The sequence below is a fragment of the Rhinoderma darwinii genome, chromosome 4 (genome assembly GCF_050947455.1).
Source record: "Rhinoderma darwinii isolate aRhiDar2 chromosome 4, aRhiDar2.hap1, whole genome shotgun sequence".
Classification (NCBI taxonomy): Eukaryota; Metazoa; Chordata; class Amphibia; order Anura; family Rhinodermatidae; genus Rhinoderma; species Rhinoderma darwinii.
In genome coordinates, this window is record NC_134690.1 from 131,756,541 (window position 1) to 131,772,969 (window position 16,429).

The window sequence follows — 16,429 nt, forward strand, 5'->3', positions numbered from 1 at the left end:
AGGCAAACTGGCAGAGGCAGTGTTCTGCTAAGAAACCTTAGGTACTGCCATTCATGTGGATGTTACTTTGACACGTGCCACCTACTTAAACATTGTTGCACATGAAGTACAACCCTTCATGACAATGCTATTCCCCACACCCTGCTACACTACGAAAAAAAAAGGGGTTGACTCGGCCTCCAAATTCCCCAGATCTTAAGCTGATTGAGTATTTGTGGGATCTGCTGGAAAAACAGTTTTGATCAATGGAGGCGCAACTTCTCAACTTACAGGGACTTAAAAGTTATAATGTTTTGGTGCCAGATACGTCTACAATGGGCATGTGAGCATCAGAACCGTACCATGGAAGTTGACCTGATCTGCTGAAACACGTTTTCTTATATATATATATATATATATATATATATATATATATAAATTTTCAACACAACATATGCTACCGAAATTTTATTTTTTAATCTGAGGAATGTTTAAATTAGTACTCGCTCAGTCTTTTGTTCTTTTGCAATTGAACATCGTATTGCAGTTCTGTGCTGGTAAAAAAAATCTAGATTATTAGAAGGAATATTACTGTACCTTCTAATAGTATTGCAGGTTTTTGCAAGGACAGGACAGATTCTCTACCCAAACTACTTTCTGCATGGAGTATAATAACCAATGGTTGAAGCATAAGAAAAAAAACCTCACCTCTCTCCCTTTCCCTCGTTTCTCCTCTTCCAACTTCCGGCTTCAGAAGGGTGTCAGTAAAATAGAGGCGGACCATGCAGCTGTTATATTGCCACAGGTCTGATGGAAACAGGGTGTCTAATCCAGGACGGTCACTTCCCAATTTAAATGAGTGGTGAGAACCTGTACATGGATTTGGACTTCACAGGTACTACAATGTTAGCAAACAAGGAAGTGGAGAAAGTACCCAAGTCTCGAAAATGCAATGGAGGCACGGGGACATCCTGTTGTGGGTGGTTAGGAGTGTGGACCTGTCAAACAGACCCTGAAATGGGCCTGCATTTGCTATGGAGCCCCCTATGTATGTCACTACCTGTTCCATTTACTTACACTTTGCTGAGCCCTATTTACAGTAAAGCAGGGCTCTAAAACTACCGCTTCCCCCATTAAAGGATGTCAGGGCCAAATATAGCTACTAACCACAAAAAAAGGCCATGCTTACTAAATTGGTTGGTAGGCACCCGTCTGATCTAATATTATGGGCGTGTCTAATAGGCTGTGATCCGGCAAGTTACGCTGCACCTTGCAACTGGAACATTATTTGAAGTTTTGTTTGTGTGCAGTGATAACACTGATCAGCCACTCCCCTTAAGACTAGTGGGAGTGGATATTACTCTTTAATGCACCTGAGCCCTCTCCCTCTGTAGCATTTTTGACTTGTCTGCGTCCTGTTGGGGACTGGTGTCTACCAACCCATTTAGTAAGTATGGCCTGTTTTTGTGTTTTTTTGAGTATATCTGTCTCCCTTTTTTCTGTCTATTGCTTAAATATAGCTATTAAGCCCTGACATCATATTGAAAACTATCACACTGGATAGTCACTTTATTATGGGACAGAAATTAACATCTCATGTCCATGGACGCACTGTAGAGATGTAGCCATTTTTATCTTGACTTTTAACGTATTAAATACAAAGTGTCAAGCAACCTTAACTTTTCTTTTTCAATGGCTTTTCAAAGACTTTTGTTGTGTGATACCAGCAGCAAGTTATGAGAGTCAAGATAAAGATGGCCACATCCGTATATAAACAAATACATTATTTCAAGAACATAGCTCAGAAACTTTATATACATATTCCCCTCATAGTCACGCTTAGAATAAAATTTAGGTTTATGTCAGCAGAAATTACTTTGTAACTGTCACTAGTGGTGTTACAATTTAAAAATACTAGTTTTAACATCTACATCTTAATTTTTCCCCTGCAATACATATTAACTTAATATTCATCTATGGGTGAAATAATGAGGCGAGTTATTGCACTCTCATCATTTCTAAATCTTGGTTATAATGAAACCATGGTTTCTTGCCAGATATAACCTACTTTCAATCAAAAAGTGAAGTGACCTTGATATTTTCTTTCATTACAGCTATATTTAAATTAGCAAGGATTTTAAGGTCATGGATATCCATAAAATGCTCTTTCTTCATTTTTTTCCTTTTCTTGCTCAATGGAGTGAAAATTAAACATCCCTAATGTATTGTCATTAGGTCTTTCATTAACTGACAAAATACTGTTTTTAGAAAGAAAATTAGCATTAGAGTCAAGATTGTTTTAAAATTATGAAATTGTATTAATCATCTTAGAATCAACGCTTATTTTTCTATGGTGGATGAAGATATATCATGTCGTTACTTGATATAAATGTATTATTGACATCACTAGAAATTGGCCAATAAGCCAGTGGGTATCTCCACTGTATTTGGTTGCAAGTCTGTTATAATATTAATGTTTCTAATTATCACAGTACCCGAGGCAAAATGATTAAGAGATGGATTGTTTTGATTACTTGAAATAATGAGACAGTAATCAAGAAGCAATTCTACCATAAAACGCTGTAAGAACACCAATATTTGGATGGAAGCTCTAACTATAATATTTGATGAAACATGATGACCAAGTACTGTAGTTATAATATAATTATCTCGCTAAAAAAAGGCTGAGAAGTGTTACTTTGTTCATAATGATAAAATTAGGCTTGCACAGATCGAGAGCAATCAAGCACATTACTGCATTCTATGGGGAAGATTTAGGGTAAGTCCACACGTAGCCTAAATACTGCAGATTTTCCAAAATGGATTTAATTGCAGAAAATCCGCAGCGTAATACAGTAGCAGCAAAGTGGATGACATTTGAACAAATCTCATCCATAACAAATCCATAGAAAAACTTTCATAAATTGACCTTAAGTGTGTTTTTTTTAATCCGCAGCATGTCAATTTATGCTGCGGAATCGCTGGTTTTCTGTTGTTGGTTTTCCCCATTGAATTCATCGGGGAGGTATAACCCACAACAAAGAGCAGATGTTGTGATTTTTGTGGCGGAAAAGCTACAAAAATCGCAACTCAGGAAAAAAAGAAAGGTCTATACTTACCCAGATCTCTGTGCTCCCGTGTCCAGCCTGGCCTCCTGGGATGATGTATCATTCCATGTGACTGCTGCAGCGAATCACAGGCTGCAGCGATAATATGGGATGAAACATCATCCCAGAATGCTGGGCTGCAGGATGTCAGAGAGTGCGTCACCATGACTAGGGGTAAGTATGTTTTGTTTTTTTTAACCTGCTATTTTCCGCAGCAGACATTCTAGCCCAAAAACGACAGCACAATTTGGTGCAGGTTTTCGGCCAGAATTCCGGGTGGGGACAAGGGCAGATACGCTGTGTACTTTTATGCAGCGTATCCACCCTGTGTGAATATACTAGGACTTAGACCAGACAGCCAGAAGATGTGCCAAATGTATCATTCGTACATGCTGTATGATAAATTTAGCGCATGCTAGACATGCTAGACACTTTTCTCATCCTTATATTAACTCTTGATGGGCTCAGTCTTCGTTTGATGCAATTTGGTACATTTTAAGCCATGCCCCTTTTCCGCTAAGCTCCACCCACTTTTTGGAACACTTTTTAAAAAGTGTCTAGTAAGTTGCAAACATCTGTTCTTTAATGAAATGCGCAATAAACCATTGTGAAAAGTTACTGTGTTATTTTATATCATTGCTTCAATCATCTCTACTCTATCAGGTTTGACTAAGAGGACACATTTTTCCAAAATATCTAATCATATTTTATTGGAATATCTTGTTGGTTTTTTTCAAGGCGTAATGAACTCAATGACGATAGTCACCTATGATTTATGGTAAAGTTACACCATTATTTTCAATGTTTTTTGTGGGAAAGGAAGTTCCAAGTGACCTTACAACTTTTCACAAAAAAATATTTGTGAGGATCACAAGATACTTTGCAATTTTTTACCCACAAAAAGGTCACCCACAAGTGGGAGTTTAAGCCTTTGAAAGGCATCTTTTTTTTTAAATAAAAAGGTCAGTGTGACTTGTCCAACTATAAAAATAAAATTGAAATAATAAAAAACATAGATTTTTTGGTTCAAAGGTGTACATTGCCTTAATGTTTTAAACTAACAGTGTGTATCTCTTGGAATTATTAATTTGTCCTACGTTGAAGATTATGTGGTCTTTCCTGAGATTTGATCTCATGACTGTGAAAGTTTAAGTCAGCATGACAAAGTATATTCTTTAAAAAAAAGGTCACTCATATGATAAGAAGAATCTAATATGAGACATAGAGTGCCAGGCAGGTGCCAGATTAGCAGGTTTAGTGGATTATAAAACCCAAAATTATTAACCTGACAAATAATCAAGGAGGAAAATTTATTTTCCAGTTTATGTTTTTACGGGTCTGTCAATTTTAGATTCTCCAATCACATTTTAGTATCACTCTTGTTCAGCCCACTCTTTTTATATATTTTTTTTACTTCTTCTTTTTGACATTGAAAAGTTAAATCTTTGGGTGATATGATGTAGGATTAAAATATTGACTAATTTTACAGAGTTGTATTTTAAAGTTCACTAAACAATAAAAATTACAGTAGTTATACACTGCTTGCATCTCTTATAAGGTCTAAAGCTAGTCCCTACGGTCAGTACAAATATACATTTAATCTATGTTGTTCTAAAATCATTTACTATTTTTGTGCATTTTAAATATATAAAAACCATTAATGTTATACATGGACTGGTTAATGGCATGGGCACCAGCAGTATAATATTAAACTTATTTTACTTACTCAAATGTAGGCTTAGCATGGGACCATCCATACAGATTGTGAACATCATAATGTCTCACTGGGGTGCCATCTGGGAGGAATTGTTGACTGTCCATACATATAGTCTTATGCTCTAATCCTTCACTTCTTGAATTCAAGGCTAAAAGCAAATGTTACAAATTGCCATTTCACATCTTTTTTATGCAATAAAAATATTAAAACATACTGTAATAGTACAGGTTTCATGACAGGGAGGATTTATTTTATATTTTGCTCTCTTAGATACATTAATCTAACAAAAACTAATTACATTTATTTCATTGTTATTTGTGATTGTATAATTAATTTAAGATCCTGTTGTAAAAACAAAAATGGATTCTGTCTAGTTACAGAGAGAGAGAGTTCCTATCTTGAATTAAATTGTTAGGGTATGTTCACACGCTTAGAAAAAAACGTCTGAAAATACGAAGCTGTTTTCAAGGGATAACAGCTCCTGATTTTCAACCGTTTTATTTAGCAACTGCTCCAAAAACGCCTCAAGAGGTGACATGCACTTCTTTTTTGCGGACATTTTTTTACACACCCGTTTTTAAAACAACCGCGTAGAAAAACGGCAGAAAATAAGCCGTGTGAACATACCTTTAGACCTAAGGGTTTCTCCTCTGTAACAAATCTTCCTCTCCAATATGTATAATAATAATAATAATAATAATAATAATAATAATAAGGCATTGTTCACTGAAAAAAACCCTGACGTGTAAACATGTCATAATGCTACTGTTTTTGTACAGTGCTACTTAAAATACAAGCATTTTTGTAGTGTCTTTTGACTCCCATTGACTATGGTAATTAGGACCTCACACGTTTCTTAAACACGCGCATGTAAAAAATTGGGAAGCTTAAATCATTCATTTTTTACGAATGTATAATGCGCTGAAAAATGCGTCAAATACACGCCATGTGAACAGGGCCTAATATTAATAATATACAGTAGTTCATTGGGCATGGGGGTGAGCAATTCTTTGACATTTAGATTTATCTGCATTTTGGTAAACCTGGCTGTACAGGCTGTGACACATTTGCACTTAATGGCTGAAGTTGAACCTTTAGATTGTTCTCCACAGCTAAAATGTACCATAGTTACATAGTTAGTATGGTTGATAAAAAATATAAGTCTATCAAGTTCAACCAAGGGATGAGAGAAAGGGTAAGGATATGGGTAAAATATAGAACTTAGTTTTACCCCTATTCATCCAAAGGAAGGTAAAAAAAATAATAATAATAATAATACCCATAAGACATGAATCAATCTACCCTAAAAAGGAAAAGTGTCAATCCTGATTCCAAGTGGTGATCAGACTAGATCAACATTCAAACAATGATTCTGATCATTAAATATTTTTTGTTCTAATAAATGACCTAAGCCTTTTTTAAAGCCATCTACTGTCCCTGCTGTGACCAGCTCCTGCGGTGACGATTCCATAGATTCACAGTTCTCACAGTAAAGAATGCTTGTCGTCTCTGGAGATTAACAATTTTTTACTCCAGATGGAGGGAGTGCCCACATGTCTTTTGAGGGGATTTTACATAGAACACCTTATCACCATATTTCTTGTATGGACCATATATATACTTATACAATTGAATCATGCCCCCCCTTAGAGGTCTCCTGTCAAGACTAAATAAATGTAATTATTTTAATAATTCCTCATAACTTAGACTCTCCATGCCCCTTATTAGTTTCGTTGCTCTTCTTTGTATTGTTTTCAACTCCAGGGCATCCTTTCTATGAACTGGAGCCCAGAACTGAACTGCATATTCTAGATGAGGCCTCACTAATGCTTTGTAAAGTAGTAATATTACATCCCTGCCCCGTGAGTCCATGCCTCTTTTTATACACGACAATATCTTGCTGGCCTTAGAAGCAGCTGATTGGCATTGCATGCTATAATTTAGTTTATGATCTACAAGTACACCCAGATCCTTCTCAACAAGTGACTCTCCCAGTTTAACATATAATGCATGCAGATTATTTGTAGCCAGATGCATAACTTTACCTGTTATCTAGCATTACACTGTACTGATTAATATAGGAGGTTTGTTTTGTAATGAGAAACTTCTGGCTGTTCAGTTTTTAATTCACTGACTGTAAAACTGTCATTTTTTCTTTTTTTCAACAAACCTTATTATGAACATGCCATCAATTTCAATCCTAGCGGCCTAATAGTTATCTATACAAATACTTTTGCTATTTCTATTATGTACACATACAGTATTCCCAGTTCTTACGACTCGAAACTCAGAAGTTGTACGGAGCCATTGTTGGTCTGCAATTACTGGTTGAAATTTTTTTGTTTTTCAAATAACACATAAAATCCCATACCTGGCATGTAGGGAGGTCTGTTCAGAGTTTCATTTCTGCAACCACTGACAGATCCATGCACAAAGCTTGCAGGCTCATTCATATCCTAAAACATGAATAATATAAATATAGATCTATTTGTTTCATGTTTAAAGTTGTATGACATAGATATAATATAACAAATAAAAATAATCAAGCAGTGTAGAAATATTTACAGGACACCCAAAACTTGATACAACCATAAATTGATTCTCCACAATGAGAATCACTCTGATTTTCTGAGAATTGCTAACTTGGTGAATTAATTCTACCTTTTCGAATTTGTATATGAAATAAAATCACAATAAATTAATATATATATATATATATATATATATATATATATATATATATATATATATATATATATATATATATATATATATATATATATATATATATATATATATATATTTAAACTAATCCCCCCCCCCCACACACACAATTTTAAAGAAGAATTTCAACTTTTTATCAAGTTGTTTTCAGGTCAAAAATTGGGTGCTGAAAAATGTTTTAATATATCTTTATAGTGGTTAGGGCTCTGTTTTTGTCTGATCTTAGTTTGTTCATAAGCTCTGCCTAGTGGCGGCTGTAAGCAGACAGATTGCTGTTTTTTAAAAGCTTTGTCTATGCAGGGGATTTGGAGCTCTGTATCACAAAAAAATAAAGCTAGAAATATATTAAGAGATCAATCAGCACAGAATTTTGTACCTATTTAGAGTAAAAAACAAAACAGAATGATGGGCATTCACTTTAAGGTTATGAATTATCAAACATTTGTAGTTTAAATCAAATAAAGACCATACTTACAATCCACAGACCATCAAATCTAATATACTTGTCTCTAAAATCTTTCACTTCTTGTCGCCACCATTCCACTGTGGCATTCTTTAGTGACCGCCAAATCGCCTTTTAACGGCGGCCACTAATGGGCTTTATTCTGATGCATACGCCTTTTCACGGCGCTGCATCAGGATAAAGTAAACAGAGCAGGGAGTGTCAAATCTCCCTGCTCTCAGCTGCTAGAGGCAGCTGAGGGCTGGGAGCGTCCCTGCTCTGCCGGGTGAGATCGATATTAGTATCGATCTCACCCATTTAACCCTTCAGATGCGGTGCGCAATAGCGTGCACCGCATCTGAGTGGTTTTGGAGAGAGGGAGGGAGCTCCCTCTCTCCCCCACCGACACCCGGCGATACGATCGCCGAGTGTCAGTGTCTTCTATGGCAGCCGGGGGCCTAATAAAGGCCCCCAGGTCTGCCTTGAGCGACTGCCTGCTAGATCATGCCGGAGGCATGACCTAGCAGATGCCTGTCCGTTTTAAACGGACAGGCAGTAATACACTGCAATACAAAAGTATTGCAGTGTATTACAATAGCGATCGGAGAATCGCATATTATAGTCCCCTAGTGGGACTAGTAAAAAAGTAAAAAAAAAGTTTAATAAAGTTAATGAAAAAAAAAATGTGAAAAAAATGAAAAACCCAGCTTTTCCCCTTACACAATGCTTTACTATTAAAAAACCAAAATAATGTAAAAAAGTTACACATATTTGGTATCGCCGCGTCCGTAACGACCCCGACTATAAATCTATGACATTATTTAACCCGCACGGTGAACGCCGTAAAAAATGTAATAAAAAACTATGGAAAAATGGCTGTTTTCTGTGAATCCTGACTTTAAATTTTTTTTATAAAAAGTGATCAAAAAGTCGCATCTACTCCAAAATGGTACCAATAAAAACTACAAGTCTTCCCGCAAAAAAAAGCCCTCATACAACCGCATCGGTGAAAAAATGAAAACGTTACGGCTCTTCAAATATGGAGACACAAAAACAAATAATTTTGAAAAAAAAGCGTTTTTACTGTGTAAAAGTAGTAAAACATACAAAAACTATACAAATTTGGTATCGTTGCAATCGTAACAACCCGCTGAATAAAGTTATGGTGTTATTTATATCACACGGTAAACGCCGTTGATTTAAGACGCGAAAAAGAGTCGCGAAATTTCAGATTTTTTTCTATTCCCCCCCAAAAAAAAGTTTATAAAAGTTAATCAATAAATAATATGTCCCCCAAAATGGTGCTATTAAAAAATACAACTTGTCCCGCAAAAAACAAGACCTTATACAGCTATGTCGACGCAAAAATAAAAACATTATAGCTCTTGGAATGCGACGATGGAAAAACGTAAAAAATGGCTTGGTCATTAAGGTCTAAAATAGGCTCGTCATTAAGGGGTTAAGAGATCAATCAGCACAGAATTTTGTACCTATTTATAGTAAAAAACAAAACAGAATGATGGGCATTCACTTTAAGGTTATGAATTATCAAACATTTGTAGTTTAAATCAAATAAAGACCATACTTACAATCCACAGACCATCAAATCTAATATACTTGTCTCTAAAATCTTTCACTTCTTGTCTCCACCATTCCACTGTGGCATTCTTGAAAAAATCTGGGAATGCTACATGAGCTCTGTAAAGCTAAATACAAATATGTATACAGGTATGTCAAACCAGTATTTCAGTAAATAATTACAATAATGCATATATTGCATATATTCACGATTTACAAGTGCCCAATATGGTGCCTAACCATAAATATGAATACAATGAATTCATACAACTTTTGTATTTGGTTGATTAATACATTTTTATAGACAAAGAAAAGTTGTATAGTACATATTGTAGTGGTAGGTGACATAGTAGCAATTTATGGCATACATACGCTAGAAAATAATTGATTCAACTAAAGGTTCGGCTTTAAACTAAATTGTTTTATTATTTTTTTTCTAATCTTGATTTTTATTTCCCATTGCTCTGACCTCTACCATTTAAAGGAACAGTGTCACCAAATTATTTTTTTTTATATCAGTTAGATGTTAGTGTTTTATTAAAAACTTTTATATTTATTTGTGTGTTTGTGTGTTACTTTTTTTATTTTTTGACTTTTTCTTCCCTATGGGGGCTGCCATTTTTTTTTCCATTTCTGTATGTGTCGATTAACGACACATACAGACATGGAATACGGCAGCTACAGTCCCATAGTGAATGCAAACGGGGCCCATTCCATCCACTATGGTGTACGCCGTCTGTGTGGGAATGGCGCATGCGCCGCTCCCACACAGTCCAAGTTGAACTGTGCGCCGTCCGGCGCCATTTTCCTGTGGACCGGAAGTTGCGGCCGGACAGTAAGATTACTACTTCCGGTTGTGGCTTCCGGACTTGTGCACTTGGAGCAGCGGCAGCAGACGGAGCGGACGGACCGGAGGGAGCGGCGACGGCAGGAGCAGGTAAGTTATTTCTATGTATGTTCATGTTTCAGTGTGTGTTTACTACTGTATGTAAACCTACTACACTGTGTGTTAGCTCAAAAAATGGTGACACACAGTGTAGGAGGTTTGACCGTTCAATCCCCTCGTTTCTCCCGTCACTAGCCAGGATAAAGGAGGGGGGGATTCTGAGAGCTCACTAGAGCGAGGAATTTTTTTCCAATTTTGCAGCATAAAGCAATGTGGTTGCTTTGCCACATGCAATGCTGCAATTTTGGGAATTGCTCCATCTAGTGACCAGCACTGGGAAAAATTATAAATTAGAATCTAATTTATAATATTTCCTGACTCGTGAAAAAAATAAAAAAAATGTGAACAATGTTTAATCACCTACACACTAATTGTTTAATTAAAAAAAAACAAACATGTTTTGCTCTGCTTCTGCCTACTGCCCATCACAGCAAACGGTATTGTGGCACATACTACACTCTACACTCTTCCCCTGCTGTGTGAAATTGTACTACAGGCTGCTGCGTGAAATAGGAGAGAGGAGGGCGGCTGCAAGATCAATAATTAGAGAGAGAACAGTGTGTGCATGTGAGCCTAAGGGCATGGCCACACGTGGCGGAATTCTTCCGCAACTGGCCGCATCAATGCCGCACAGAATCTGCGTTGCAGATTCTGTTGCGGATCTGCCCAAAATGGGCAATAAATTGATGCGGACTAGCCGCTGCGTATTGAGGTGAAAGTACTTCCCTTCTCTCTATCAGTGCAGGATAGAGAGAAGGGACAGCACTTTCCCTAGTGAAAGTAAATAAATGTCATACTTACCGGCCATTGTCTTGGTGACGCGTCCCTCTTTCGGCATCCAGCCCGACCTCCCTGGATGACGCGGCAGTCCATGTGACCGCTGCAGCCTGTGATTGGCTACAGCCGTCACTTGGACTGAAACGTCATCCTGGGAAGCTGGACTGGAGGAAGAAGCAGGGAGTTCTCGGTAAGTATGAACTTCTATTTTTTTTACAGGTTGATGTATATTGTGATCGGAAGTCACTGTCCAGGGTGCTGAAACAGTTACTGCCGATCGCTTAACTCTTTCAGCACCCTGGACAGTGACTATTTACTGACGTCGCCTAGCAACACTCCCGTAATTACGGGTGCACACGTAGTCACCCGTAATTATGGGTGCACACACGTAGTCACCCGTAATTACGGGAGCCCCATTGACTTCCTCAGTTTGGCTGTAGACCTAGAAATACATAGCTCCAGCCAGAATGAAGAAATGTCAAGTTAAAAAACCAATACGCTCCGCAGCACACATAACCATGTACATGACATCTGCGGACTTCATTGCGGAACTTAGAATCTCCATTGAAGTCAATGGAAAAATTCCGCAATGAGTCCGCAAACAGTCCGCCACACCTCCGCAACAACCATTGTATGCTGCGGACACCAAATTCCACACCGCAGCCTATGCTCCGCAGCGGAATTGTCCGCAACGTGCAAACGAACCCAACCACAAAGCTGTGGAAGGCAATGGAGAAACGGGTCCGCAGCGGAATTCCAGAGCAATTCCGCTACATGTAGCCATGCCCTAAGGTTCACTTCTAGTGCTGCAGAAATTGCTGGCAATATATAAAGATTATTATTATTATTATTATTATTATTATTATTATTATTATCATTATTATTAGTGATAGAACCTGACTCCAGATTTAATTGGCTAAATATTTGGGGATCTAATTAGTAAACCTTCCAAATGAGCACTAGCTAGTCACAAGTAATTTGGAAATCTACTCTACAATGCAGTGCAATTGTGATAACAATACTTACTCTAACTTGCTCATCCCAACCAAGTGAATTATTGACCACTACATGGGGTAAATCTGGCCAGACCTGAGAAATGAAAAATCATAATATAAAGAAAACCTGATGAATACCTGGTGACAATGCAACACACTGCAACCAAAACACATTTTATATGCCATATAAGTCTCACATTAAATTTAATCATGGCAGTAAAAAAAATAAAAAAATAAGACATTACATATTGACAAAATAGGCTAAATAGGTAATATAATAGTATAAATCTACATTATATATGTGTATACGTATATATGTGCCTATCCAAACTTTTGGTTTTCTCTTCAAGCATTAACAACACACATACCTTGCCCCATACAATGTCACTTTTGTCATCCCATTTTATAAACACATTTTGGTCCCTTCCTTTTGTGAAAGCAGGGTATGGTTCAGTCTCATTTGCTGCAATAGCTGGATCCTACAAAAAAGAAATATATTACATGTCCATACTGTATGTGAGGCAAGTGAACATTCTTTTGAAGAAATAAATAACTTTACTCAGAATACACACATTGAGGGAAATATAGCAGCAGATTTACGCCGTAGTTAGAAAAAGCAGCGGTACTTAGCCAAAGGGGGAAAACCGTGGCAAGAAAGTGCAGGCAAGTCAAATTCCTCCTTGTGAACTAGGCCTTAATATATAAAAAAATTTAACAATGACTGATTCCCCTAGAAAACACAGTTTTTAAATTGTTCTTTGTAATAGTAAATAAATGAATATCCATCCTTAAATATTTACCAATACAGGTTACATTTTATTAGAAGTTAATTTGTGAATTGGAGCAAAGGCTTTATGTACCCTCTGGGCAATTGTCTATCTACATCTCTGGCTGTCCTTGCGCCAGAAGGGGAATTTACAGGCTAGTATCAATTTATCCGCCCCGTCTTTTAAGCCCCATCCACATTTCTAAAATTAGCATAGGTGATGTAAAGAGCATCAAAAGTCTAATTTTTTTGTGTGCAAATTGCATTTTTTTTTTATGCATTTGTGACTTTTGTAGTCTGGCATAGAAAAGGTCATGAATTCCCCCCTATAGAGAATTGCAATAAAAGCCAACAGTAATAAGCAAAGTAATGCATGATGATATGTTTGAATAAATCCTTTAAAGGGTAACTAAACTTTAAAAAAACCTCTGACATGTCAAAGTGACATGTCAGAAGTTTTGATCGGTGGAGGTCCGAGCACTGAGACCCTCACCGATCGCTAAAACAAAGCGGCAGAATCGTTTGGGTGAGCGATGAGCCGCTTAGTTTCTGATCGGCTTTTCTCGGAAAGCCGAGCAATTAGTGTACGGACTCGATAGAAAGCGACAGTTACAGAAAAATGACAGTTAGGCTGGGTTCACACACACTATTTGTGGACGTAATTCGGGCGTTTTAGCCCCGAATTACGTTCAAAAATGCGTCTCAAAAGCATCGGCAAACATCTGCCCATTCATTTGAATGGGCTTTACGATGTTCTGTGCCGACGGTCATTTTTTTTACGCGCCGCTGTCAAAAGATGGCTCGTAAAAAAGACGCCCGCGTCAAAGAAGTGCCTGTCACTTCTTCAGACGTAAATGGAGCCATTTTCCATGGACTCCATGGAAAAACAGCTCCAATTACGTCCGTAATGGACGCAGCGAAAGACTCCTGCACATGCCATTATGGCTGAAATTACGGTGCTGTTTTCTCCTGAAAACAGCACCGTAATTTCAGCCGTAACGGACGCTGCCGTGTGAACATACCCTTACAGTAAGTAAGAAGTAGTGAAGGGGTTGGGAATATTGGTTAGGTTTGCTGCCCACTTTTTTGGGAAATGAGTGAAGGTCACAGTTCTTGGATTTTCAATGATCTTACTTTCTGACACGTATCAAAGGCATGCAAACAAATTACAAATTGATATTTTTCATATTTGTTTTTTAGTAATTAAACATATACACTGAAATATTTATTTAATCTGTTCTTATTTATTGATTGTATAAATTTTTTATTCTATTTTCTGTGCATGATTATAGGGGCCGTCATCTTGCCTGTGCTGCTCCTCTTAGTTTTTAACAGAACCAGAGATTTGCTTTATACCAGTCATCTGGACATAAAAAACACCTTTATTCTGAAAATGACTAATTAATCTATGGCTGAGTTTTGTGGGCATTCTGTGACCCAGATAGAGTGGTCAAAGAAACAAAACTACACTTAAAAAAAAATAAAAAATATGTTTAACATAAAAAGTTGATTTAAACAATTGTTTTCTTTTTTACGATATCTTTACTAAGTAAGTTTAGCACTTCTACTTTAGGCACCAATCCTGAGTGCTAAACAGGGTATTACTATACTGTAATTCAAATATAATGTTCAATGCTGAAACATATGCAACTACCACACACTCTATATTGTAAAGTGGAAGATATTACATACCAACATGATAATGATTTTCATGCCCTGTGTTCGGATTCTATCAAATATTTGAGGAAGTCTTTGAAAGTTTTTGCCTAAGGTGAAGTCCATTTGTCTCTCCATGTAATCTATGTCAGCATACTGTACATCCTACAAGATGAAATTAGATACTATGTAAATTAGCAGGCAAATAATTTACCATAAATCGTATAGTAAATACAAAATATTGTATTGATATACATAAATGACTAGTTTGTGCTACAATAAATTACTACAATTATTACAAGTATGTAGTGTAGACTTAAAGGGAATGTGTCGCTAGAAATGGTTTTTTGTTTTTTTTTAGTTAAACAGTTAGTATATAAATGATTACACATTGTTCTAATTTTTTAAATTTTTTCACAAGTCAGGAAATATTATAAATTAGATTCTGATTTATAACATTTCCATGTGCTGGTCACTAGAGGGAGCAATTCCAAAAATTGCAGCATTGGCATGTGGTAAAGCAACCTGATTGCTTTATGCTGCAAAATTGGAGAAGACACACTCGCTCTAGTGTGCTCAAACAATCCCCCCCTCCTTTATCCTGGCTAGTGCCAGGAGAAAGGAGGGGGTTGAATGTTCAAACCTCCTACACTGTGTATCGCCATTTTTTGAGGATTAGATACAGTGGTAATCAGACAGTATAACACGATCATACACAAACATACACATACACAAACATAACTTACCTGCTCCTGCCGTTGCCTCCGCTCCCTGTCCTTGCGCCTGAACATATGGACGGAAGCCGCGACCGGAAGTAGTCATCTTACTGTCCGGCCGCGACTTCCGGTCCACATGAAAATGGTGCCGGATGTCGCTCTGCCGAAGACCTTCCTTTTGGACTGTGTGGGAGCGGCGCATGCGCCGTTCCCACACAGACGGCGTACACTATAGTGAATGGAACGGCTCCCGTTCGCATTCTCTATGGGGATGTATGTGCCGTATTCTATCTCTGTATGTGTCGTTAATCGACACATACAGAGATGAAAAAAAAAATGGCAGCCCCCATAGAGAAGTAAAAGAAAGAAAAAAGAAAAAAGTAAAACACAAATAAATAAAATGTATTTTAATAACATACTAAAAGCAATAACATATGTATAAAAAAAAAATTGTGAGACCTTCCCTTTAATACTAAGTACATTTGTGCCCATGTTAGATTTCCACATATGCCAAAAAATAAATAAAAAATCATGCAAATGTATACCTTTTTGAAAGATTAAGGCCCCATTCACATGAACGTGCTTTTGCGGCTGCAATTCCCCCGAAAATCCATGGGAGAATTGCGGCCCCATTCATTCCTATGGTGCCATGCACATGACCGTGCTTTTCACGTGTTCTGTGGTTCAGGTTCATTGAAAATAGCAATTTGCGGGCGGCTCGCGGCTGTCACTCCGTGGCCGGCCGACTCTGAAACCGCGGCTACGGTCGTGTGCATGAGGCCTAAATGTATCCATCAAAAAAGTGCGCAGTTTACAATTTCATGGCTCACAATAACTGGATAGTTAGGAGGTGTTCTATGCTGAGCTATTCAAGAGCAAGGGGCCCAGACATTGTTCTTGTACAGGGGACCTCTGCTATCTGTGTCTGCCCCTGATCCAAATGTAAATTGTGCAAATGCGTGTGAACATATGCTTATATGTTTTAATCTGTCTGACATTGACTTCCATAGTAAAATAATGCAAACT

The 16,429-nt window shown here is 37.3% G+C and overlaps 1 protein-coding gene across 1 annotated transcript in view; it reads right to left on the reverse strand.

The window, feature by feature from the left end:
- Window positions 1–16,429, reverse strand: part of SI (sucrase-isomaltase) — a 210,546-nt gene that overhangs the window by 14,376 nt on the left and 179,741 nt on the right. The window contains 6 exon segments of the mRNA XM_075863657.1: window positions 4,813–4,951; window positions 7,175–7,259; window positions 9,559–9,675; window positions 12,297–12,359; window positions 12,634–12,744; window positions 14,724–14,852. Coding sequence (XP_075719772.1) covers window positions 4,813–4,951; window positions 7,175–7,259; window positions 9,559–9,675; window positions 12,297–12,359; window positions 12,634–12,744; window positions 14,724–14,852 — 644 coding nt within the window.